The 27,870-nt window shown below is 34.5% G+C and overlaps 1 protein-coding gene across 2 annotated transcripts; it reads left to right on the forward strand.

Annotated features, from left to right (window-relative positions):
- Positions 1 to 11: 11 nt before the first annotated feature.
- On the forward strand, positions 12 to 27,764 carry LOC136026909 (troponin C, isoallergen Bla g 6.0101-like). Of its 2 annotated transcripts, none has more exons than XM_065703736.1 (6): positions 12 to 152; positions 16,884 to 16,920; positions 21,746 to 21,889; positions 24,100 to 24,219; positions 25,420 to 25,551; positions 27,554 to 27,764. In XM_065703736.1, exons 1-6 carry the CDS (start codon positions 150 to 152, stop codon positions 27,577 to 27,579), a joined length of 462 nt encoding a protein of 153 aa, XP_065559808.1. In that variant the 5' UTR covers positions 12 to 149; the 3' UTR covers positions 27,580 to 27,764. The 2 variants fall into 2 exon arrangements, with proteins under 2 accessions (XP_065559808.1, XP_065559809.1); XM_065703737.1 differs by lacking the exon at positions 16,884 to 16,920 and adding an exon at positions 17,389 to 17,425.
- Positions 27,765 to 27,870: the final 106 nt, after the last annotated feature.

The following is a 27,870-nucleotide window of genomic DNA, read 5'->3' on the forward strand; positions in this document are numbered from 1 at the left end:
AATTTCCAGGACAAAAATAGGATTGAAGGGGAAAGCACTACATAGAAATCAGCTACATTCTGAAGCCCATTAGAATTACATGTTGATTCTCGAAAAGAAGGTAGTAGTATTTAGGATTTGGTTGTGGAAGCATCAAAATCGCCTCAAAAATGGTGAGTACCAGCACAAATGTCAAATTTTTTAAAGTTTTACCTCGTTTTTCAAATTTGCTCTTTATGTTTCGGGTAGAGTAGATTTTATATACTCCAATTCTCTGCTAATCAGACTATTTCCTTGTTTTATAGCCAAAATCCAATCAGCAAAACAAGAACATTTTGAATGAAAAGCTGAAGATGCTGATATATTTTGGACTCAAGGTGGGAGGGGAAAAGTCCATTGAAATCTTTTAATTTAGGCCCCCTCCCACCAAAATCATACATAGATAGTCAATTCTTATTTGCTTCAAATTTGAAATGAAATCTTAGGAGAAAAGTGAAGATATCAAAATTTGGGGGGAGGATGCACGAGCCTTAAAGCCAAAGCCTTTTGAATGAATACAATAAACTAAATTTAGAGAACCACTATATTTTAATGTTGACAATTGAAAAGAAGGCAGGGTCATTTAAATATAAACAATTTCTTAAACCACTCTGATTTTCCCAACGTTAAAGCAATTCAATAATTACTTGTATTTTAGGAATGATAGTAAATAATTTCTTAGACCAAGCTGCTTTTTCCATTTCCATAATTTAAGAGAGAAAAAAACTGGTGTAAATTAAATAAAACAGTGGAACAAAAACAGAAAAAAAAACTTTAAATAGTAAAAATCCGAATATTTCGACTCCACGGGAATTATCCGGAAAAAAGTTAAAGTTAAATTAAATTAAACGCAATAAATACAGAAAGAGAAAAAAAACACATAAAAAAATCTCACATCTTTATAACTTCCAAAATACTGCAATAACAGTGACTAAGATATGAGCCTTATATATTTGTTTGTTTTTTTGTTTTTTTTTGTCTTTTTCTTTATATGTTGCGTTTTATTTAATTCATCTTTAACATTATTTTCCTGTTGATAGAGGCTTCCGGATGCGTCAGAATATTCAGATTTTCATCATGCAAAGTTTTTTTTCGCGTTTTTATTTAAATTATACTTGTTTTTAAAACACTTCGTGATAACGAACTGTAAATAAGGAGTGATGCGGCTCCTTAGTAATCGAAACTTAAAAAAACGATATTTTGATACCAATAGATATATCAAAAGAATTGACTTATTATCCTGATTAATTTAAAAAACAAGTTTTTCAAAGAAAAGTAAAGAGCTTCATTAAGTAAAAAAATGAGCGGAAATAAAGTCAAACAATCTTCCAATCTTAAAACTACCACAAATCGCTATCAATAAATAATACAGAAATTACATTAAAAAGACGAGTCAAACTCAAAACGAGCAAAAAGTAAAATTAATACGGCTGATAACCCCCATGCCTTCACACGACCAGAGTGGAATTTGTGTCTTACTCAAAGAAAAAAAAACAAAAGACCGTGGATTGTCAGTTTAATTGACATACACTAATACTCATTCCTTAAAGTTGTGATAATTTTTTATTTACGAAAGCAAAAGAAGTGAAATCCTTTAAAACGTGTTTTGTTTAAAGTAAAGCGGAAGTTATTTCTGATCTTGAGAAGGCATGGGGTTTATCACCCTACCTATACTAATTTTTGCTCGTTTTGAGTTTGACTCGGCTATTCATTGTACTTTCTATTCGTTCTGAGTTTCATTTATTTATTGATAGTGATTTTTGGTAGTTTAACACTTGGAAGATTATTTGACTTTATTTCTGCTGGTTTTTGGCTTAATGGCGCTTTTTGATTTTCTTTGAGAAACTTGTTTTGCGGAAAATCTTTTTTGAATTAATTTCTGTTCATTTTTCATTGATATAGTTTTTTTAATGGGAAAATTATATTTATATAGTTTCGTTTTTCCTATAAGAATTCATAGACTGGGTTGCTATTTGTATGCAGGGGAAACTTTTTCAACAATTTTTATAAGCTTTAACAGCAGTAGAAGTAGCATTAACAGTAGAATTAATTGTAGTAGCCTAAGCTTTAGTGCCAGTAGTAGTAATAGAAGTAGTAATTATAGTAACAGCAGTAGTAGCATGAGTAGAAGCAGTAGTATTAGGTTGAAAATATTTTCTTTTGGTTAGTTAAACATCCCTCACAACAAGCCCTGTTAGTTTTAACTTCACACACCAAAATGCTCGTAAGATATTGCTGTTATACCCTTTTGAAAACATGTATTCAGACGGCATGTTGTGATTCAGTTCACCCCCCCCCCCTCAAAATTCATTAAAAATTTCACCATAATATCCCTAGGCATATTTATAATAGTGGTCACAGTAGTAGTATTGATATTACTAGTAATATTATTAACATATTGCCTTTTGATCAGCAGAATATTCCTCTCATCAAGTCCTAGAGGTTTCAACTTAACGCAAATATCTGTTGCTATGGCATTGTATGTCCTTTTGATAGGCTTTATGTTATCATATTTTCCTCGCAATGCTCTTAGCCTTACAAGTAGTATAAATAGAAGTAGTAGTAGTAGTAGTAAATGCAACAAGAACAGTAGTAATAGCAGTAGGGTGCCCATATTGCCTTTGGGTGAGATGATATTCCCCTTTAAGCATTTTCTGAAATTTTCAAATTTAATACCCAAATCAGTTCTTGAGATACGCTATTTTAACAATTTGCATGCACATAGCGTCTTTTGATTTAGCTCGAATTTCTGCTCGGTACAGTAAATAGATTGGTCTGGTAGTAGTAGTGGGGGTTAATATAGTAGTAATGGTAGAAAGCAAATATTGCCTTTTTTATCATCTCCCTTTTCATTTCCTGAATTTTCCAAATTAATATACTTAGTTATTCCAGTGTTACGCCCTTTTGCCAATCCTTATAAACATAACCGATTTCTACTTAGTTCAAAACATTCTCTGAAAGGCTTGCCTAAATACCCTTCGTCTTCTTGGAAAGTAAGTTCAAACATGCATACCTTTCTCAATAACATATACTGTGTGTAAACAATGAAAAATTGTCTAACTTACATCCTTTGCCCTGGGGACTTTGGGCAGGTTGACCACCCCAAAGACATTATTGCTGGACCTTTCAAAAAGAATGAACAAAATGGATCTCTGAATATTTCGAAAGGATATATTTTAGGGAATGATACGCTTGCATGGGGCTGATTGCCAACCATTCATTCTGATTATTAAAAAGGGCACTAGAAATTCGGCCTTCCAATAAAATTAGCTCTATCCGATCAAAAAAAACAAACTTATATACCCCGGGGCACAACTTACAATCCTTGCCCATAGGCTCTGCTGGATTGTGTTCACCCTAAAGACGCTGCAATATGATTTTTGGACTATTGGTAACAAAATGGATGTCTCACAATTTCAGTTGAATGTGTTTTGAGAAAAGAAGATATCAGAGAAAGGGGCTAGTTGCTCTCCGTCATGTTTGACTTTTAAAGGGGAACTAAAACTATATATTTTAAATTAAGTGAGCCTCTTCTAAAGTTCACACGACCACCCCTTTCATAAAAACATGATAGTCCCCTGGGGAATGACATAGAGCCCTTGCCTCCAGACTAAGGCAGATTCTGTCCACGCCAACGGCATTGTTATATGATCCTCGGACGATTTTTGGTGGCTATCATTTTGGATTTTTGAACAAATTGCTATATCAAATTCTATTCAGATGCTTTTATTTTGCCAATCCAATGAGCCCTATCTGGAATTCAATTGACCACCTTTTCCATAAGAACCTTATATATCCTCATGGCATAACCCTTGCGTTGAGGTTTGGGAGGGCGGGGGTTGTCATTCTCAAAGACATACTTTCTAGACCTTTCAACTACGCTACACAAAATTGCTATCCCAGAATTTTGATTAGATGCGTTTGGGAACTGGTGAGGGGCTCGTTGCCCTCCAATCACTTTTTGACTAATAAAAAAGGAACTAGCCCTTCTAATTTCCCATCGAGTGAGCCATTTTTTAAGTTTTTACAGCAACAAATGGTCATCTCAAAATTTCCATCAGATATAATTCAGGAAAATATGAGGTTTGGGGGGGGGTATCCACCCTTTCATCGCTCTCAATCTTAAAAAGGAAACTAGAAATTCTGATTACCAATCCAATGAGCCCCAATCAGAAGTTTATACAATCACATTTTCTATATAAAGCTTATATATCCCCAGGGCATAACTTGCATCCCTTCTCCTGAGGGCTGAAGGGGGGGGGGGTCATCTTCAACGACATAATTTCTGGATTACTTTGAACAAAATAGCTATCTGAAAATTTGGTGTGATTGGGTGTAATTGGTGAAATCTTGGGCGTGGAAGGGGGGTTAGTTCCCGTCCAAACACTTTTGCCTATTATAAAGAGCACTTTCAATTTCCAATTGAATGGGCCCTTTTCGAAGCTTCGACGACAACTAATGGTCATCTCAAAATTTCTATCACATACATTTCAGGAAAATACAAGGTGTGGGGAATATCTCCCTCTCACTACTCTCAATTTTAAAAAGGGTACTAGAACTTTTGATCACTAATCCAATGAGCCCCTCCGAAGTTTATACGATCACCTTATCTATATATACCTCACTTCCCCCCCTGGGCATAACTTACAAGCCTTGCCCTGAAGGCTGTAGGGGAGTTGTCATCCTCAAAGATAAAATTTTAGGACTTTTCAATTACATTGAACAAAATGGCTATCTTAAAATTTGGATTGGATGTGTTTGGGGAAATGGTGGGCGGGGAAAGAGGGGTTCTCTGCCTTTCAATCCCTTTCGACTATTAAAAAAGGCATTAGTCCATTCAATTTCCAATCGAATACGCTCTTTTCGAAGTTTCTACGACAAAAAATGGCAATTTGAAAATTTCTATTAAATGTATTTCAGAAAAATACAAGGTGGGGGGGTATCCACCCTCCGATCACTCTGAATCTTAAAGTGGGCACTAGAACTTCTGATTACCAATCCAATGAACCCCCTGCGAAGTTTTTACGATCAGCCTTTTTGTTTAAATCTTATCTCAAAAATAGTACTAAAACTTCTGATTAGCAATCCAATGAGCCCCCTCCAAAGTTTATGCAATGACCGTTTCTATATAAATCTTATATGCCCCCAGTTACAACTCTTAGGGCTGTACGGGGGCTGTCATCCTTAAATACATAATTTCCGGACTGTTCAACTGCGATGAATTAAATGGCTATCTCAAAATTTTTATTGGATGTGTTCGGAAAAAGGGTGGGCACGAAAGGGGAGTTAGTTGCCCTCCAATCACATTTAACTATTAAAAAGGGCACTAGCCCTTTCAATTTCCAATTGATTAGCTTTTTACAAAGTTTTTACGGCACCAAATGGCCATCTCAAAATTTGTCTCAGATCCATTTCAGGAATATAAGAGGTGTAGGGGAGGGGGAGGTATCTGCCCTCCGATATCTTTGAATCTTAAAAAGGGCATTACAACTTTTCATTACCAATCCAATGAGCCCTCTCCGAAGTTTATACTATCACTCTTTCTATATATATCTCACATGCCCCCAGGGCATGTTTTACAACCCTTGTCCTGAGACGTGAGTGGGTTGTCATCCTTAATGACATAATTTTCGGAACTTTTAATTACGTTGGAAAAATGGTTATCTCAAAATTTTGATTGGAGGTGTTTGGAGAAATTGTAGGCGTGGGAGGGGTGTTAATTGCTCTCCAATTACTTTCGACTATTGAAAAGGGTATTGACTATTGACTATTACGACAACCAATAGCCATCCTGAAGTTACTATCAGATGCATTTCGGAAAAATACGAGATGGGAGGAGGGGGTATCCACCCTACCAACACTCTGAATCTCAGAAAGGACACTATATATTCTGACTGAAAACCCAATGAACCTCCTCCGAAGTTTATACGAACACCCTTTCTAAATAAACCTTATATACCTCCAGGGCATAACTTCCAGGGTATAACGTTCAACCCAGCCTAGTTCCCCCTCCCAATTGGAGTATGGCGAATAAGTGGCCGCCCCTGGGCAACCAAGCTGCCCAACCACCACCTTCCCCCGTCACCGCTTCAAGCCACAGCGCAGCCAACTGGGGAAACTACCTGCTACCAGCCTTCGGCTACACATGTTAGGAGCTTAATTTCCCTGTGTCATGCTGTCGAACGTCCGGTCAGTATCAAACAAGATCGAGGAACTGGACGTTTAAAGCGAGTTAAACAGATACACGTGGCCTAATTCACCGAAACGTGGCTAGCAAATAGTACTATACTCAGCATCGATGGATACAACACCTACAACTTACCTTGAAAGTCGTTAGACCAAAGAGAAGTCAGCCATGGTGGAGGTGTTGGTTTTTTCTGTCGAAACAATATGCCTAGCTGAATACCCAATCCACCAATACCCAAGTCTCTAGAACTGGAAGTGCTATTGGTTTGGGTAAGACCGCGCTTCCTACCAAAGGAGGTGTCATCCCTAATCCTCGGAGTTGTATACTACCCACCCAAAACAACATTCCGGAAGACTCTAGTAAACTACCTACAGCACTCCGTTGACCACTTTCGGACAAAATTCTTCTTTGCTGGTATTGTGATATGCAGAGACTTCAATGATATTAAGCCTTTCTGGCTGGAGTCCTGTCTACCACTGAAACAAGTGGTAAAATTTCCCACCCGCGGCAGTAACTTACTTGACATGGTCTTCACAAACCTTTAATAATACTACAAAGAGCCAGAAATAACAATAAGCATCGGCCTAAGTGACCACCTAACAGTGATTTGGAGACCGTCACATTTGCCACGTCGAAAGGCAATTAAAAAATAGCAACCTACCGATCGATCAAGGATGAACAAATCCCTGGCTTTAAGGAAAAATTAGCACTGCAGAACTGGACCTTCATTTACAGACTACCGTCGGCTGAAGACATGACAAACGCCTTCTGTGACCAACTTCAGAAAATGTTCGAAGAGCATTTTCCTGAGAAGAAATGGGTAGTAGAAAATGAAACAAAGCCCTGGATCACAACAGATATAAAAGAGCTTATCCTGAGAAGGGATAGCTTATACAGCTCTAACAGAGCAGAGTCCAATAAGTTGCGTATTATCGTGGTGAGAAAGATAAAGTATGCTCGAAAGCAGCACGGCCACTTAACTGTGCAGAAGCTTCTATCTTCAACCCCTAAAAAGTTCCATAGCACGGATCAGAACATTCTTGGCCAAAAGCACGAAAACCTCGAACTAGCAAACGAAAAAGGAGAGAAACTTACAGCTAACGAAATTAACTATCACTTTGCTAAAATCTCTGCAAAAAATCCTGGCCTTACATCACGTCCTGACCTGAGCTGAAATATAAGCCATACAGACCGCTTTCTCAAAACTGGACGCGTCAAAAGCCTCATTTCCATGAGAGCTGCCGATCAAACCGATCTAAGCATGCAGCAATGAGCTCGCGGTACCGTTTAATGCCGTAGTAAATCAATGCTTGAGTGAGGGCACCTTCCCAACAAGATTCAAAACAGCTGTTGTCTCCCCTATCCCGAAAAATCAGCCGTAGAATCTGCAAATGATTTAAGGCCCATTTAAAGATATCGATTTTCTCTAAAGTCGCGAAAGGAATGGTCATCAAATGGCTCTGAAAAGATATTGGCGATCAGCTTGAACCTCGGCAATACGGCTTCCGTTCAGGCCACAATACTGTGCACTACCTGGTCTGCCTCATTAGATACATTCTGGAGCATCTGGAGAAAGACGGCGGTTATATTGACTGCATCATCGTGGTCTTCGTGAAAGCGTTTGACTGGCTCGACCACACAGTTGTTATCAGCGAGGCAACATCTCTTAATACAAGGCAAATCGTCTTGCGAATGGTTGGCAGTTTTTTGATGAACTGAAAACAGAATGTCAAACTTCCGAATGGTTAAGTATCTGATATTAGGGAGCTGACATGCGGTGAAGCACAAGGGTCGACGCTAGGCCCTTTAGCTTTCCTCATAGTAATCAACAAGCTTCTGCGCAAAATCACTGAACGCCAAAAATTCGCAGATGACCTCTCCACTCTCCTACCCCAGACTACTCTCATAGAACAAACAGCCAGATCTAGTCCTTACAGTAATGCAAAATATCGAAGAAGAAGCAAACCAAGTAAAGCTCACATTCAGCCAGGAGAATACTGTCTTGTTCAGGGTTAACTTCCTTAAGCGGCCAGTTCCAGACCCGCCATGCAATGGACCGAAAGCTGAAAAATAGGAGCAGTTTCTAGGTATCCACCTGCACTTCGACCTTAAATGGAATATTCACGTATCGTCAATTGTCTCTAAAACCGCCTACCTCTTAACATCTTTCACCTACCTTCGCCGTTTTGGCTTGGCGACTCAGATCATGGTTCTATGCTACAAATCCTACATTAGACCGCTCACAGAATATACTTGCCTAGTGTGGGATAGCGCAATGACCATCGACCAAAGCGACAGAATAGAAAGATTGCAGAAAAGGGCCTACAAAATAATATGGGGAAGCGGTTATGTTGACTACGAGACGAGCCTCGAAGTTCTAAAGTTGGAGTCCCTTAAAGAGAGAAGGCATAAATTGGTTGTGGATTTCGGTCGAAAAATCCTTGACTCGGAAACACACCGTGATCTTTTTCCAGGTTTTGAGACACGCCAATCTCAACATTCCACTAAGCTCAGAGAGAGAACAAAAACGATACAAAGCTGGAACAACCGCCAATCCACTCATCCGAGCGGTACCATCACTTACGGCAACGACGGTACCGTCAGCGGTACGAGCGGTACCGAGTGGTGAAGTCATTTGGTAAATCATTATAATAGTGACTTGGAAAATAACTGTTAATAAGCCATCTTTGAGTAATTTAATCTTGTAGGTGTTTTAAATTGTTTTTGACCTCCGCTGTTATTTTTGTAATTGACAAGAATATTAAGGCAAAATAAAGTGAATTTGAATTTGAATTTCAACTACGTTGGAAATAAATGGCTATCTCAAATTTTCGATTGGAGGTGTTTGGAGAAATGACGGGCGTGGGAGGGGTGTTAGTTTACAACCAATCACTTTCGACTATTTAAAAGGACACTAGCCTTTCCAATTTCCAATCGAATGAGTCCTCTTTGAAGTTGGTACGACAACTCCGTCGATACGGAGTGCCCTGATCCAGAAAAAAAATAATAATAATAAATTGTGCCCACATCACTCTTAACTTAGGCAGTGAATCATAGGCAGGATTATTGCGCTGCGTATGATTCCAAATGTATAAGTTTCAATAAGTTTAGTGTTACACATCAAACGCTACGAGTTTGAACAATCTTAATGAAAATAACACCATCAGATTCAGCATATCATAGAACCTTATTTCAGAGGTTTCAACTTCCTGTCTGTAAAAATGTGGAATTTTCTATTTCTTGCCAGAAGAAAGATCACGGATGCGTGTATTTTTTTTAGGGATGACCGTATTGACCCAGTAGTCCTAGAATATCGGAAGAGGGCTCATTCGAACGGAAAATAAAATTTATAATGCCATTTATAAGTGAAAAAAAATATTGGATGGAAACTAGGCACCTCCTCGCCCTTTTTTCCCCGAAATCGTCCGATCAAAAAATTACGATAGCCATTCTGTTCATCATAGTTGAAAGGTCTAATCACTATATTTTTGCATATAAAATTGCCCCTCCACAGCCCAAGGGGAAAGGTCTTCAGGCTGTGAAATTTATCCTTTGTTTACGCATAGTATTTGTTATTGGGAACTATGCATGTATTTTTAGGTGGGAAGGGGGGAATTTTCTGCTGGGGGTTTTTCTACGGAGCAATTTTCCATGGGGAGGGAAGTTCCTGGGGGGTGAGCTTGTCAGTGGAAATTTTACACTGGGGGATCCGCCAAAATTCCTATACAAAACTCTTTTTATATGTCTTGCTTTCTCTTTTTCATCTCAATTTTAGGCGTGGAGTTGATAGGGGTAATTGAACATGCTAAATTTTCACCGGGATTGTATTGTCTAGAGATTAATCACATGGAGAGGAGGATTTCTCTGTGGAGGTGGGGACACATTTCCTGGCGTTATTTAAAAAACGATCAGAAATTAAATAATAAAACAAGTTATTTAAACTGAAAGTAAGAAGCAACATTTAAACTTAAACGAACAGAAAATATTACGTATATGAAAGAGGTGGCCCCCACTTCAATAAATCGCTCTTTATGCTGAAGTTCGAATTTTGCCCCAATTTTCTAAGAACAACTCCTGAAACACAAGGATCCTTTAATTAGAGCAATTAGAAGCTATTGTAAAAGTTCTAAGAAACTTTTGCGTAAAGAGCGAGATGTTAAGGAGGGGGCAGTTCCACCATATACGTAATAATTTCTGTTCGTTTTAATATTGCTCCTTACTTTCAGTTTTAAAAACTTATTTTTTTTTTATTTAATCTCTCTTAAGTTTAGCATTTAGAACTTAATTGTGGAAACATTGAAACTGCACAAGAAATGCCAAATACAAATTCCTTTATTTTTCAAAATGTGCTCTCTATTCTCGAAATAAATAACTTTTATTAATTTTGTAGGAGATCAAAATAGAGTTCTCAAGCTTTTCAAGAGATTTACAGTCTTTTGAGGATATATATATATATATATATATATATATATATATATATATATATATATATATATATATATATATATATATATATATATATATGTATATATATATATATATTTATATATATATATATATATATATATATATATATATATATATATATATATATATAAATATATATATATATATATATATATATATATATATATATATATATATATATATATATATATATATAAATATATATATATATATATATATATATATATATATATATATATATATATATATATATATATATATATATATATATATATATATATAAATATATATATATATAAATATATATATATATATATATATATATATATATATATCTATATATATAAAAATAAGTTGTCTGTGTGTGGATCTGTGGATCAGGTGACGTCACACTAAATTAATTTCACACTAATACAAAAGAAGAAAAAACTAAAAAAGGTAAAAACTACAAAAAAAACTAAAAAGAAAAAAAACTAAAAAAGCTAAAAAACTAAAAAAAACTAAAAAAAGGTAAAAATCTAATAACTAAAAAAAAACTGAAAAAAATAAAAAAAGGCAAAAACTACAAAAAAAATAAAAACTAATAAAAAAACTAAAAAAGCTAAAAAACTAAAAAAACTAAAAAAACTAAAAAAAGGTAAAAAACAAAAAAAAACTAAAAACTAAAAAAGAAAAAACTAAAAAAAAGGAAAAAACTGAAAAATAAGAGAAAAAGAAAACTAAAAAAATATTAATAAATATAAAAAACATATAAATATAATATAAATTAGCAATCAACAAAGCACCGAGACACAAATGACGACCGGGACACAGGGAGTATAAATGACGACCAGGACATAAGTAAAAAAAAAAACTAAAAAAACTAAAAAAATGGTAAAAACTACAAAAAAACTAAAAACTAATAAAAAAACTAAAAAATCTAAAAATCTAAATAAACTAAAAAAGAAAAAAAAGAAAAAAGGAAAAAAATAAAGGAGAAAAACAAAACTAAAAAACGAATGTATATACAGACCGGGACACCGGGATACAAATGACGACCGGGACACAGGGAATATAAATGACGACCGGGACACAGGGACACAACTACAATGGGGACGCCGGGGGGCACAGGGGGATATAAATGACGACCGGGACACCGGGACACAAGGAATATAAATGACGCCCGGGACACTCAAAGAGAAATCACAGACTGGAACACCGGGACACAAATGACGACCGGGACACAGGGAATATAAATGACGACCGGGACACAGGGACATAACTACAAAGGGGACGCCGGGGTGCACAGGGGGATATATAAATGACGATGGCGACTCAGGGAATGGTCGATTAGCAATCACCATCAACAAAGCTCAAGGGCAATCATTAGAATCATGAGGTATAGATCTGAATACGGATTGTTTTCCCATGGACCATTATATGTTGCATGTTCAAGAGTCGGTAAACCTGAAAATCTATTTATATGCACAGACAATGGGACAGCAAAGAATGTTGTATATTCGCAAGTTTTACGTAGTTAAAAACATATATATATATATATATATATATATATATATATATATATATATATATATATATATATATATATATATATATATATATATATATATATATATATATATCTATATTCACAGGTGGGACATAGGGACACAACTACAATGGCGCGTAACTAATATGGCGCGTAACGACTTACGCGCGCGGGGGGGCTTGGGGGGGGGGGCGCGAAGCGCCCCCACCAACTAGGTGTTGGGGTGGCGCGAAGCGCCACCCCAACAGCTAGTATATATATATATATATATATATATATATATATATATATATATATATATATATATATATATATATATATATATATATATATATATATATATATATATATATATATATATATATATATATATATAATGTTTCTCAAGTGTCACGGAACTTTTCCCACCTATTGCGGAACATTAGACGCAAGATTCAAGTGAAAAGTTGTTGGTATAGGTCATGCATGAGTTTTCACCGTTGGCGTGCGTCTTGTTCTTGTATAAACGCTCTCTGGTAAAAACACGTATATCCGCAAATACACTTTTTAAGATACAGATATTCGGTTATTTATTAAGAAAGTAAGAAAAAAAATCATCTTCATAGCAAAAAAATATAATAACTAGAAGTCAGAAGCCTACACTCTTCAGTAAGTCAACGAAATAGTTACCAGATGGCAGTCCTTCCAAAAACTCTTGTAATTTCCTGGTGTGAAAGGCGCAAGCCTGGCTAAAATTGCATCTTTTTTTTTATCAGGCTTCACCCTTCTGACTCGGGTAACCTCTCCAGCAAGAGGATGCTTACCCTCTTCGATCGCTTTTAGGGTTTTTTTTTTTTTTTTCAACAAACAATCTAATGGCTTTTTTTCCGATATCTGGTAAGGTCCTGGAAAACAAGGATGTTTAACCACGCTTAAATTTAGCTTAAGAAAAATTTTCGATTTATTCCCTTTTTTTAACACCACGGACGGAGATTCATCACCGTTCTGTTACCAAACTAAAAAATTTTATTTTTTGTCCAATTATTTAAGAATGACGCCTGGAAAACAAGTGCCTTTTGATTAAAATAATAACCTTTTTTAAAAGTTATATAAAAACATCTAGCGTAAAGAGGGAGATGTTGAGGAGGGGACAGCCCCCCTCATATACGTACTAATTCCTGTTCGTTTTAAGTTTTAATGTTGCTCCATACGTTCATTTGAAAAAAAACTTGTTGTATTTAATTTCTAATCGTTTTTTTAATAATGGTGGTAAATCCGGCTCCCCCTCCGTGAAAGTTTCCTTCCCTAACGAGAAATCTTCCAATATAAAGATCATTACGCGTAACATCCCCCCCTTCCATCATGAAGAAATGTCTGTATACTTCCGAATAGCCAATAGTATATGTAAACAATGGGCAGAGTTCATAGCTTACAGCCCTTCCACCGGGGGCTGTAGTGGGGGGGGATTCAAGTCATTCTCAAAGACATAGTTATTAGATCTTTTAATTGTGCAGAACACAATGGATATCTCAAACGTTTGATCGGACAACATTGGGAAAAAGGAGCAGGGGAGTGGGGCTAGCTAGCCTCTAATATTTTTGGTCGCTTAAAAGAGTACTGGAGCTTTTAATTTCCGATCAAAGGATCCCTCTCCCAAATTCTTAAGATTACAGGTTCGATACAATCATCCCTGAGAAATAATAAAAAACAAATAAACACGCATTCATAATCTTGCTTTTGGCAAAAAAAGTAAATTTCCACATTTTTATATAAAGGAACTTAAAATCTTTATAGGAGGGCTCTCTGATATGCTAAATCTAACGGTACAATTTTTATTGAGACCAAGTGATGTTTCAGAGGTGTTTCACCCCTTTTTCAAAAACTGGAAAAATTTTCTCAGGCTCGTAACTTTTGATGAATGACATTAAACTTAACGGATTTTACATTTTTTTGAATAAACATCAAAATTCGATTCTCTCGATATACCTATTGTTATCCAGACTCTGTTTCAAAGAGTTTCGGTTACTATTGAACCGTATCGCTCCTTACTTACAGTTCCTTACCACAAACTGTTTGATTAGAAAAAATGTAAGATATAATAAGATGTAAGTGCATGTGAAAACTTGAATAATTTTTGGAAAAAGAGGGAACTGTCTCTAAAAAGGGCAGTATAATTATATGAAATTATTAAATTAAACGTATCACTATTTTCAAAAACACACAATTTTCAATTTTTCCTGGGAACGTTAACCATCGGTGTGGGTTAATTTTCTTGTTTCCTTTACTGTTGTTTCTCATCAGGTGTAGTTGTATCAAGCCCGTGGTTTTAAATATTGGTTGAGAGATCATTCAAACAGAAATTCAAAATTCTAGTGCCCTTTTTGAGGAACAAAAGATATCGTGCCGCTAGAACGTGCCAACTTCTACTATTTTGTTCCGCAAAACCACAATTTGAGTCCGACTTGTACCAAAAAAAAAAAACAAAAAAAAAATCGTGCTAAAATATTAGGATAGTCTGTCTGTTTATCAAAAATAGCTATCATAGGCTAAAACAAATAGCCATACTGAATAGCCTGTTTACTTAGTCTCTCATTCTAGGAGGCCAAGGGGCAAAATATTCGTCCTTATATATATACATACATATATATATATATATATATATATATATATATATATATATATATATATATATATATATATATATATATATATATATATATATATATATATATATATATATATATATATATATATATATATATATATATAATAAGGGGTTTGGGGTTCAATCCTATCTGCTGCAAGGCTGGGCAACAGGCTCTTACCTGTCCTGTAAAAAAGACACAGCCACTCAAATGTCGAGAATTGCCGATGCCCTATGCGCCATCAGTGGCTTTAAAGGATCTTTATCCCTTATTTTTGATAAACTTAAGATTCTTATTTGTTATTCCACATGTGAATACGCTAAAATTCTCAATAGGCTCTTTAAATACAATTTATTCCACAATAATTTGAAACATTTCTTTGCAAGGTTAATTTCGAAGAAGAATGCAATAACGTTGGACACATAATCAAAAACGTTTCGCGGGCGTTGCATTACGAAAAAGACGTTTCAGAATCTTATTCTATTTAAATTAAACACTACTATTAGTGTTTTCAAAATTTATATGGTATTCTTTGATTTGCTGTTTTGATATTTACCCTTTAGAGATTTCTATTTATTCCTACATTTTACTTTTGTCATGGGAAATTTAAAAAAAAAATTAACTTAAAGTAAAAAGGACTGTGAAAATGGAATCTGATTGTTTAAATTGGTTATTTGGAAACTTACATAACTTGTATATTTTTGAAATTTAGGAAAAAACAAACAAAACAGTTTAAGAACCTGCAGCCCTAAATAATTTTTTAGACCACACTGCCTTTCCATTTTTCAAGTTTAAACAAGTAAAAAAGTGCACCTGTACTTAATAGGGGTAAAAGACATTACACCCGTTATTTTATTTATATCTTTAAGTTATTTTTAATTAATTTATTTCATTTCTTAATATTTAATTTATTTTCATTTATTTAATTTTGAAAGTTGTAGCTTTCGTTTGAAGTTTTAGTTTTCTTGGAAATGAACAAATTCATTTCCAAGTTGAGTTTTTACGGACGAGAAACGTTGTCAAACTTAACTAGTTGGTTTCGCTTATTTATTTTCATGGTTCAACATGGTTAACCTCACAAAAATCTAGTAATGGCTCAAAAATTTCCCACTTTGGAAAAAACCAAAAGAAATTTTTAAGAAATCATGGTTTTCAGGTTTGAATAGACCTAAGACAGGCTTAAGAGGGATAAAAATACTTTTATTTTGGTGTCTTTGGCACTTTAAACACAAGGTAATGATGCCATATCCAAAATCATATCTAGTCTTATTTGATTGGTTTTTGTAAACTCACAATTAATTCATCCAATTTTTAAATAACACTTGTACTTTTTCTATGCTGATTTAATTAATATATATCGAAAAATTATATTTGAAATAAGTAGTTTAGCTCTTTATATAAATTCAAAATATTTTCCCGCTACTTCATTTAAAAAATAACGTATTCACGCTAGACACAAAACAACCCACAAATTTATTCAATTGTATAACTTTACTTACAGGACAAGAATCATGAAGAAAACAAAACAAACGTAGCGTTAACGTAAACGATAGTTCTCCGTTCAATGCCATTCCCGACCATTGAGTAGGGCTTCGTTCCGAGCATTGTTAATCCAGCTCTTTCAATAAGATCCCCATCCTCCCTCCAAATGGGTCAAAGCTTGCCCGATTTGCTTCTTTACCATTATTATTTGCGCTTATTTCTCACCAACAGTTGATTCATTGTGTAAAACAAAGCTAATTTAAAACAAATAATATGAGTAAACTTTTTATACAGTCTAGGTCTATATCTGGCTCAATAGGGGGGGGGGGCTGAGATGCAATTTCAACAGCAGTAATATTTATCGTGCATTGAAGGGGATTTGAATGGTATACTTTCTTTTTTTACTATCTAGTTTCTGTCTTGTGAATAACCTCAAACATTTAAATAATACTTTTAACTTATAATTTGTTTTTTCAAATTTCCCCGATAATGCCCCTACTATCTCCTGTTTTGAACAGCAGCTATAACAAATCTCAGAAATAGTCCTGATCCTAGATTTACACTGCTTCTTTTTTAGCTGGAGGACCAAGAATTAACAAAGGAACAAACTGCTAGTGAGTGCTAATCGTTGCCTGCTTCGCAGCCATCAAAAAAGCTTGGCGTTTTTTGCTTTTCTTTATTTTTGTTTTTCTACTCTTTCTTTTGTTTTGTGGTGTTTTATATGATTATTTGATGCGTTCTATCACTTTCATAAGCAACTTCAGGCAATCTGAGCCACAACAAAGGCCTGGTCGTCTACTTTTGTTATCTGTTTTTCTTTTTGGGTTTTGGTTTATTTTATTATACTTCGTTTTATTAAACTCCTTTATTTTTGCTGAATTAGCATGATTTGATGCGTTCTACAAGCTTTTAAATGAAGCTAATTTTTAATAATTTTTTAGATGAAGCTAATCTGAGCTGTCAAAAAAAAGCCTGATGGCCCTTTTTAGCATTTTCTGCTTTTTTTGCTTACACGTCCGCTTTTTTTCTTATTTGAGATGTGATCTTTCTGTGTTAATTTGACATGTTATATTTGCTTATAGGCAGAGGAAGGTGATCTAAATAAGGAGCAGCTTGCAAGTAAGTCCTTAATTTTATTGAGTTTCAGGTAAATTCAGTTGTGTCAATTGTAAAGTAATTGATCTTTGTTGCAAAATTTTCTAACTTTTGTAATAGTCAGGCAGGGGCCTGACAGCTAAAGGAGGGGAGGGGGGCAAATTCCTTATGAACCACCCTCCAAACTCAAAGCCTTAACTGTGCCCCTCTAGTCGGGTCATAGTGATGCTCATAGAGTGTCAGATGTGAAGCACTATCCTAAAGGAGGAAAAATGGACTTGCTTAATTTACCCTTTGACAGTCATAGCCTGCCATTAATAATTACCTGATATATTATAGAAAGTTAAGCAGAGACTAAGTCGTGAGGAATGATAAAGGATCATAACTAGACATAGAAATGGTAGCTAGAGACCATTATCTTTGGTTTGTTTATGTAGTTTAGAATTAAAGGGTGTGTTTTGTTTTTGAATTAATACTAAAGCGAATTTTCACGTTAGTCATGACCTAAAAAGCTTGAACTTATGAATGGGGAGATGCTTTAGTCTTTCCTCCAGAAATCCTAAATTTTTTTGAATTTTTGGGTACTCCTTATTTTTGTTTTTTTCTATTATTTGCTCCCAAGATCTTTTTTATTTTTCCCGCTTCCCCTCGAACAAAAGAAAAATGTGCATAGGTACTGATCACAGAGGATTAATAACAATAATATAATTTTAAAATTCCTAGAATAGGGAGCCAAAATTTATTACTCAAGGAATTGTTTGAGCACTGCTTAACCCAATGCCCTTAGTGGCTCTTAAAGAGTATTAAACATAAAAAAAAACTATTTTTAACTGAAATTAAGGATCAAGATTAAAACTCTATACAAAAAAAAAGTTTTGAAAATGAAGGGTTGCCTCTCCTCAATACCTTGCTCTTTACGCTAAAGTGGTTAACACTTTTAAAAAAGCACTTGTGTTTCAGTAGCCGTTCTTAAGAAATTGGGAAAAACAATCGAGCTTTAGCGTAAAGAGCAAGGTATTGAGGAGGAGGCAACCCTTCATGTACGGAACAATTTCTGTTTGTTTTGAGTATTAATGTTGCTATTTACTTTCAGTAAAAAAAAAAATTTTTTTTGTTTAATTGCTGATCTTTTTTCGAATAATACCGGTAAATCTGGCTCCCCCTTCATGAAATATACCCCTCACGGGAAACTCCTCCTTGTAAGTTTTATCCAACGTAAAGTATACCCTCTCCCCCATCAAATTATCTCCAGACAGTTCTATCCTCGCTGAAAATCCCCCTCCCCGTAAAGTATGTTGCGGACGATTCAGCCTGAAGTTTTTTTTTTTTTTTAGCATACTTTCATTTGAAAAATACTTCAATCTCTAATGAGTTCCTTGATCACTCCGGAAATGCCCCCGCTCGTGGACATTTTTTCCCGGAAACAAAAAAAAAGCGGAAAATGGACCCCAGATATTTCCCCAGGAATATCTTCACATTCAAAATTGAGTTGTAAGACAATTAAACAGAATTTCCTATTGGAATTCTGTCAAATCCCCCCAGTTTAAAATTCACCCCTCCTCGGAAATTTCCCTCCCCAAGAAAGAATATCCCTATGGGGGATAATCCCCCCACCCCGAAAAATGTCTGTATACTTTACAATAGCAAATACTATACGTAAACAATGGGAAAATGTCATAACTTACAGGCCTCTTCCCACGGGCTGTGGGGTTGTCATTTTACCCCTAAAAGCATAGTTATTTCATCTTTCATCTATACTGAACAAAATTGCTATCTCAAAATTTTGATAAAATAATTTTGGAAAAATGGGCATGGGAGGAGGGCCAGTTACCCTTCAATCTTTTTGATCGCTTAAAAAGGGCACTAGATCTTTTAATTCCAGTTTGAATGTAGCCTCTGCCGGTTTTCCATGACCATTAGGCGTAGGAGGGGGACCAGTTGCCTTTCAGTCTCTTTAATCACTTAAAAAGGGCACTAGATCTTTTAATTTCAGTTCGAATACAGCCTCTCCCGGTTTTCCATAACCATTATTTTAATACAAGCACCCCTGGGGAAAAAGAAAAACCACACATCCGTGATCTGTCTTTCGATGAAAATAGCAAAATTCCACATTTCTGTATATAGGAGTTTGAAACCTCTACAGTAGGGTTCTCTGATACGCTAAATCTGATGGTGTGATTTTCATTACGATTGCTTGGATTTTAGAGCGTTTCCTTCCTATTTCAAAAATCAGGCAAATTTTCCCAGTGTCGCAATTTTTGATGGGTAACACTAAACTTGGTAAACCTTATATACTTGGAATCAACATGATAAGCTGATTCATTTGCTGTGTCTATTGAAATCAAAATTCTGTTTTTTAGAGATAACTATGTTTTGTAGTTCGTGGAAATTTGTTTGCACTGTAGCTTGTATGTATTCGTAAAAATCTTTACATTTGACGCAAGTTTGATTTACCAGAATGTTAATTCTTTTTAAACCGTTCCATGTCGAACTAACCCTAATTTTAGTATTTTTTCTTCTTCTTTTATTTACTTACTTCCCCTAAATACACCAAAATCCCCTAAAAAACCAGAAATACACAGAAAGTAAAACATATTGTATTAACTGGGGAGACGTGAGACTTTTCCGACTTAAATGAAACAAGTTCTTTCATTTCAAAGTAAAGAACGACACATAAAATTGAAGCAAGGGAATATCTATATATATATATATATATATATATATATATATATATATATATATATATATATATATATATATATATATATGTCACAGTCTTATTTGAGAGTTCGCTTGGTAAACACCTTATTTTGGATATAACCTATTAATACAGTAAGCTCAAGCTGGTCTGATTTCCCTATAGACATTTATTGAAACATCATTCATAATCGGATTATTTTCATTTGTTGGCTAATTGATAGTTTTGGTATTTGAGTGCAAATTCCCTTGGGACTTAGTGATTTATTAAGTAAAGAGATCTTCGTACAAGGACTTCAGAACTTGAATATATTTCAATGACATATTATCTGCGATAGCCATGTCGGAGAAATTAGTTTGGAATGCGATTTTGAACTTTTTAAATCGTGCTCGAAAAGCTGGAAATAAAAGTGACGAGATAAGTCGTAAAGCATGCGAGTTTTTTACAAAGGACGATATAATCAAGGCTAATCGATATATATCGATTAGTTATTAGGAGATACTGTGGTCTCCTGCTCACTACACCAATAGAGTGTCAATTAAAAAAAGTGCCGAAGACAATATTAACGAAATGTTAAAGGTACTTGAACTTTGTGAGCAACGTAACGTTGAGTTGCCAGTCTTTGTGATAGTTGAACCTGACGAAGTCCCTATCTGTCCTGGTGAGATAGCAGCGGTAATCACCAGAAAAGTTACAGAAGTTTGTAATAAGCTAGACAATTTCATGAATAAGGACCCTCCTGCCCCCTCGATTGTTCCTACATTTACTGAAACAAAGCCCTTATATGTAGTGGTACTCAAGAATTTGCCCTCTGACCTCACGAAGTCAGATTTGAGGAAAGACTTTTTGCAAAAAATGTGTGGCAGAGAGTGCTCTAAAATTGTCGAAGTTCAGCCCAGAAAAGATAATTGGCGAGTTGTTCCAGATAGCAAGGCTGATGCAGAAACTCTTGTTGGGGTCTTTCAGAATGGTGATAAATCTCTTTCTGCAACAATCAGGAGCCCCTCTCACCTCAGTATTGCTCGATTTGTTCCCAGCAATATAAATGACGATGAACTTTGCGCACTGATTCCTAAATGTGTCAGTTCAGAACAGATTGGCAACACCCGCTCGTTTCGATTGAAATTTGAAACCAAAATTGATCTTATGAATGCCATAAAAAATCCCCCAGTCATAGATTATGAGAGGAGATCAAAGTGGATGAGTATCTCTCCCTCCCGGTAAGATGTTTCAAGTGTCAAGCTTACGGGCATATATCCAGTAGCTGCAAAAATGAAGCTATTTGCGTAGTCTGCGGTGATATATATATATATATATATATATATATATATATATATATATATATATATATATATATATATATATATATATATATATATATATATATATATATATATATATATATATATCGAAAATTCATTTTCACTATGGCCCTTTATTAGTCGCTTTCTGTGAGTTAAGGATTAATTAAAATCCTTCTTTTGTTATAACAAACGTTGTATAAATTTTCAAGGGGTACGTTAACCGAAAACTTCTGAAAATGCGCTTAACAGTAATTTCAAGCATATGAATCTAATAGATGTGAAAACGTAAGCATGACTATGAAACGAAGCTAGATATAATTTTAATTGTTACTATAATTACAGTGCTCAGAAAAGCTTTTGATGCGTTCGATAGGGAAAAAAAAGGTTCCATCAACACAGGCATGGTGGGTACGATTTTACAGTTGCTTGGAGTGCACGTCACAGACAATATGTTGAGAGATATCATTCAAGAGGTCGATGAAGACGGTGAGTAAATTTATTCATATTATTATTTTTTGATTATTCTTATCATTTATATTATATTATTTATTTATTATATATTATTATATTATTGTACTACTATATATTATTAGATAAATATTATATACCATTGCATTAATTATTATGTATATTATTATTATGTTATTTATTTTGTATTATTTATTTTATATTATGTTATTATTGTTATTTATATTATATTATTTATTTATTACTAGCTGTTGGTGTGGCGCTTCGCACCACACCAACACCTAGTTGGTGGGGGCACTTCGCCACCACCCAAGCCCCCCCGCGCGCGTAAGTCGGTACGCGCCGTATTAGTTATGCGCCATTGTAGTTGTGTCCCACCTGTGGATATATATATATATATATATATATATATATATATATATATATATATATATATATATATATATATATATATATATATATATATATATATATATATATATGTTATATTATTATATAAACATTATATATTATTAAGTAAATTCTATATATTAATGTATAAGTTATTATATATATATATTATTATTATGTTATTTATTTTGTATTATTTATTTTATATTATATTATAATTATTATTTATATTATATTGTTTGTTTTTTATTTATTTATTATATATTATGGATTCTTACATTATTATATAAATATTATATATTATTTTATTACTTATTATATATAACATTATTGTGTTATTTATTTTGTAATATATTATTATTATTATTGTTATTATTGTGTTATTATTATCATATTACTATGATTATTATATTTTTTTATTCAGGTATTTTTAGTTCAGCCTTTACTGGTAAGCATAAAACAGTCTCTCATTCAGTAAATAACGTGGAAAAGTGGGGCTTAACGTGGAAAAGTGGGGCTTGACGTGGAAAAGTGCGGGTGTTTATCTGTTTTTTTTTTTTTTCATTCAAAGCTTTATTCAAAATGGGGCAAAAAAAAAGGTGGTGGTGTTGTAAATAATTGAAAGGTTTGACCTTATCCGTTCCTCGAGCCAGAGTTATGATATTACTTACACTTTTTCTTGGAAAAAAAATCTAAATTTACTTGTTCACCAAGTTTCAAGAAATTAGCTCGGCTTATGGATGAAACCGAACCTCAGCTATGCATTGATAGTGAAATTGTCGTCTTTTGTCGATGAGTATTATAGGAGAGTAGAAAGCACGTACTCATTACTGAAGGTAAAAAGGGCGAGACCACATTTAGTTTTTCAAAAAGAATGAAGGTTATCTTTCTTGACATTGAAAATTCCCTGTTAAATTAAAAAAAAATGAATTCGACATAAATTAGAAACTCCGTAAATTTCGGTCTGAATTGTTTAAATCTCACTAGTGTAGAATTTTCAGACTCGATCCAAAACAAACTCCAACGTCTGATTATTGCTAAGTCTGACCAGTTGTTTGAGCTCATTTTACAAGCCTTGGCTGCCCTGTCTTGTCGAATAACTGGAAAACAGCCAAAGGACTCGTTGGTGACAAGTCCGAGCAACATGCACTACCCAAATTTTGAAAATTTAAGTAGAGTTTTTAAGATTTAAGGCATACCGGGATCAATTTTAGATTTTATTAATTCTTGCTAATTTCTTGGTATGTGAAGCTTGAAAGCTAAGGGACGAATTCCCCCTTTATATTCATCTGAATGAGCTTTCACGGGAAGTTTGAAAAATTGGACCCAAGATTACATGTTGCGAGGCTTCAAGCACTTTGGTTAGAGCTTGTACTCCCCCCCCCTCTTCGCCTTGACATTTTAATGATGTGTCCTATATTTTTTACATGAATCAAGAAGTCCAATATTTTTTTGTCCTTATCTGATCTCTTAAATATTATTTTGTAACAGAATACACTTATCATCACATTAAGAGAAGACTGAAAAAAAAACATTCTTGTATTCAAAATTTAATTGAATTCTTTACAGCACCATGGGCCACTTGAGGACGTAGCACTAGTTCAGGCGATACTACCAGCTCTGTGGGTACATAGGTAATAGAGTCAAAATTCGCCCCAGATGACGCTGTTTCCTAAAGTAGGGAGACTCAATAGAATTGCTCGTGTCTTTCGGAAGGACCTGAAGCCGATACTTATTTAACTCAAAGCTATGATATTAAAATTTCTTTTTGATGACTAATTCTGCTAATTAAATAACATTATTTGATAAAACAATTATTTCCTTTAATTGCCTTTTAGGTTCCGGTGAGCTGGAATTCGATGAGTTTGTCCAACTTTCTGCCAAGTTCTTAATCGAAGAAGATGAAGTAGAAACTCAAAAAGAACTCAAAGAAGCTTTCAGGCTTTATGACAAGGAAGGTAAATATCAGATGAATAGTGCGAAGTAATAAGCACCCAAACCATAGAGGCGCTTTTACGATAGGATACAACGCCAGTCCCACCCCCTGCCATCTCAAAACTTTTACGATTTTTCAATAATTTTGTATATTTTTAATTAGCACTTTTCCGACCATCCCCAGCCCTCTCCCAAAATGTCAATCAAGCCCAAAATAGAACTTACGTACGTGCATGAACCTACAGAACTGGTAAAATTTTAATTAAACGTACCAGTTATAAGAAGAATTTTAAGATGCATAGGAAAACACAGTGCACTTAGGGGGAATGTCAGACCTGGTATTGAACCCCCGAACAAGATTAAAATCACACAAAAAGTATAAATCTCAAAGTGTCGCCATTTTATTTTTCTTCAAAAAAATTAAGAATCTGCAAAAGGTAAAGACTTAAAAGTATTAGATTCGACTTCTTATCTGAGTTAATTTCTGCTCATTTTAGCTTATTCATAAATTGATTGTTTCGTTTAGATTGAATTTTAATATGGGCACATATTTTTATTTTAGAGGGGAATACCGCTTCCGCGGGGAGGAGGGGTTTTCTTCAAGAGATCATTCGTCAATGCATGCTCTGCAAAAACGCATGGGGACAAATTCCAGAATAGTTGTCAAAATTATAAGATTCCAGGCGTCTCAAACCGGAAACGGTGCGGCTGGGGAAGGTGGATTTCAACATATTTTAAGAGTACAAAGATTTTGTTTTAGGGGGAACACCATTTCGGTGGAAAAGGTTTTTTTTAAAAGATCATTAACCATAGCATGCAATTTATGCAAAAACGATTGGGAACAAACTCGAGAAAAATTGTTAAAATGACAATATTTCGGGCGACTTGGCAGCCGAGTCTACCTCATCGTTCAAGCAGTCTCCCAGACATACAGTTTAACTTTGTCATCAGCGTGACAAAATAGGACCGACTGGAAAAATCCTTTTTCAAGCTTAGGACCGAGCTGACAGTTATAACCGTTTGCCAGTTATGACAGTTAAAACAAACTGACAGTTATAACCGTTTGTAACCTTTCGATTAAAAATTACAAACTGCTTCCGAATGACAAAACTAACCTTCAGCTTAAAAGGGGAATGACTAGTCTCAGCTTTTGCGAGGGCAGGGTAGGAGAATTTCAACATTTTTTTTATATATAATTGGCTCAAGGAATTTCTTGTTATTAGGTAACGGTTACATTACCACACAAACACTGCGTGACATTCTCAGAGAGCTGGACGACAAACTTACAGAAGACGAGCTTGACGAAATCATTGAAGAAATTGATGAAGATGGATCTGGAACAATTGATTTTGATGGTAAGTTATTGTTTCGTAAAATCACCACTAAGTAAAAAAAAAAATTAAGTGTTTCTTCCAGTGAGGAAGAGGGGAGGGGCAGGGCTCATTGTTTTGAACTCGAATTAAATTTTAATATACTAACAGTATGTTTCAATTTATCCTCGGGTAGCCCTTCTGAGCTTCTCAGTATTCCATCTAGCAACTTAGGAATTACCAAAACAAGGGGGTTTCCAACCTCATGCAACTGTGCTGACCATCCTTGAAATTAAACAGAACCTATTACAGGGTTTCACAATTTAAAGTTAGGTTTAATCAATCAAGTAGTTCACGGAAGGTAAAGAAACGACGACTCCAGCTGAAGTAACTGAAGCTTAAAAAAAATAGTAAATTCAAAAATAAAATATATATTAAAACAGTCTAGTTTATATATATTATATGTATGCAACATTTATTAAGTTCAAATACACCTATCAAAAGCTGCAAGCGTTAACTCCCTTTTAGAAAAAGGTAAATAATGCAGATTGCTCTATAGTCCCTATCGGCAGTGCTGATCTCGTTTCATGACCCTTCAGTCAGGAAGTGCAATTGAGGGTTGGGGCAAGACATCCTGTGTTTTCACACACGCTTCATGTTTACCTTCCTTAGATTTCTCCAGATACCCATTTAGAGGTGGGTCGACTCTGACTGAGCTTACAGTCACGCCACTGACCCCTGTCCCATACCAAATAATCAGCAATACCATGTCTCGAACCCCCGTTTACGAACAAAGGATTTCAAGTATAGAGTTCTAACCACTCGGCTAGGACGAGTGGGTAGAATGTCCTAAAAATCCAAAAATCCAAAGAGGTGCTCTTTATATTCCAATCCAAAGGGTGAATCCAAAAGAGACGAAAAGTAAAAGGGTGAATCTTGACAGAAGTAATGCAGCGAACCGAGCATTCCTCATAATTTCGTAATAAAATTTTTCAGTCTCATTAAATAAGAAAAGGGGATTTTCCAAATGAAAGTAAAGTGACATTAGAAATTAAAACGAGCAGAAACTATTATGTGAATGAGTGGGACTGCTGTCCACTGCACCTCAAGCTAAAGTTCACCAAGTACTTTCTTGAGAGTATTCCAGAGTAAAAAAATATAGCCAGTTAGAAATTTAGGGAATAGAGGAGAGATTCGGCTCTTTTGAAGAGAATGCCTCAATCAAATAATATATATATATATATATATATATATATATATATATATATATATATATATATGTATATATATATATATATATATATATATATATATATATATATATATATATATATATATATATATATATATATATATATATATATATATATATATATATATATATATATATATATCGGGCCCCGGCACTCGGAACGCGGTGGGCTTCTATATATAGATTGTCACTGTCACTTGTCTTCCAAACACAGACAATTCGAGCCTTTTCTTCATTTCATGATGTCCAAATGGACCTTAAGTTAGAAGTGGTGCCTTTGAAAGTGGTGCTTTTTTTACCTTTTTTGGGGCGGTTATTAGTAATGTAGGTGTTATGTCTACGATTGTAAATAAAAAATTGAATTAAAAAAAAGAGTGAGATCAAAAAACTTTTTATTAACCGATCGCCTTTCAAAACATTATAGTTCCAATCAAATTGATATTAAAATGAACATTCTACGCTTTAAAGCTAATTCAACTACATGAGCACTATCATCCTCGAATAACAGTCATAGAAAAGTGCAACTTCTTTTCGTAAATGTTGTATAGTATTTTAGTAGTAGCTTAATATTTAGTAGAAGCAGGATGATAATAGTAGAATATATTAAGAAAGTCCCTGTTTAAAGCTAATTCAACTACATGAGCACTATCATCCTCGAATAACAGTCATAGAAAAGTGCAACTTCTTTTCGTAAATGTTGTATAGTATTTTAGTAGTAGCTTAATATTTAGTAGAAGCAGGATGATAATAGTAGAATATATTAAGAAAGTCCTAATTCATACTTTCTTCTTTCAGAATTTATGGAGATGATGACTGGCTAATAGAAGGATATCTCATGTGAAACAAAAACTGTACTACCTTACTACCCTCTGATCATTGAGCCACTTTGTCCTCATTGTCTTCCATAATTCCTATTTATTCTTTTTTAGTTAGTTAATTTTTGTAAATCAAATATGATTGTTTCGTTTTTCCCAAGTTTTTCTTCAATAAAAAGAAAAAACGCCAATTGTATTTATAGCGAGTATTATAGACGGTCTGGTCTGATCCCTTACATTATGGGATCAATCCGTACTACAATAAGTCAAAATGGGTTCAATTGCGTCAATTTGGGA

Source organism: Artemia franciscana, chromosome 5 (assembly GCF_032884065.1).
Source record: "Artemia franciscana chromosome 5, ASM3288406v1, whole genome shotgun sequence".
NCBI classification, from domain to species: Eukaryota; Metazoa; Arthropoda; class Branchiopoda; order Anostraca; family Artemiidae; genus Artemia; species Artemia franciscana.

Bases quoted from the DNA above. Each gene is read 5' to 3' on its own strand.
- LOC136026909 (XM_065703736.1), top strand. The intron at 21,890-24,099 runs GTGAGTAAATTT...ATTGCCTTTTAG, and splicing joins TCAAGAGGTCGATGAAGACG to GTTCCGGTGAGCTGGAATTC. The intron at 24,220-25,419 runs GTAAATATCAGA...TCTTGTTATTAG, and splicing joins CAGGCTTTATGACAAGGAAG to GTAACGGTTACATTACCACA.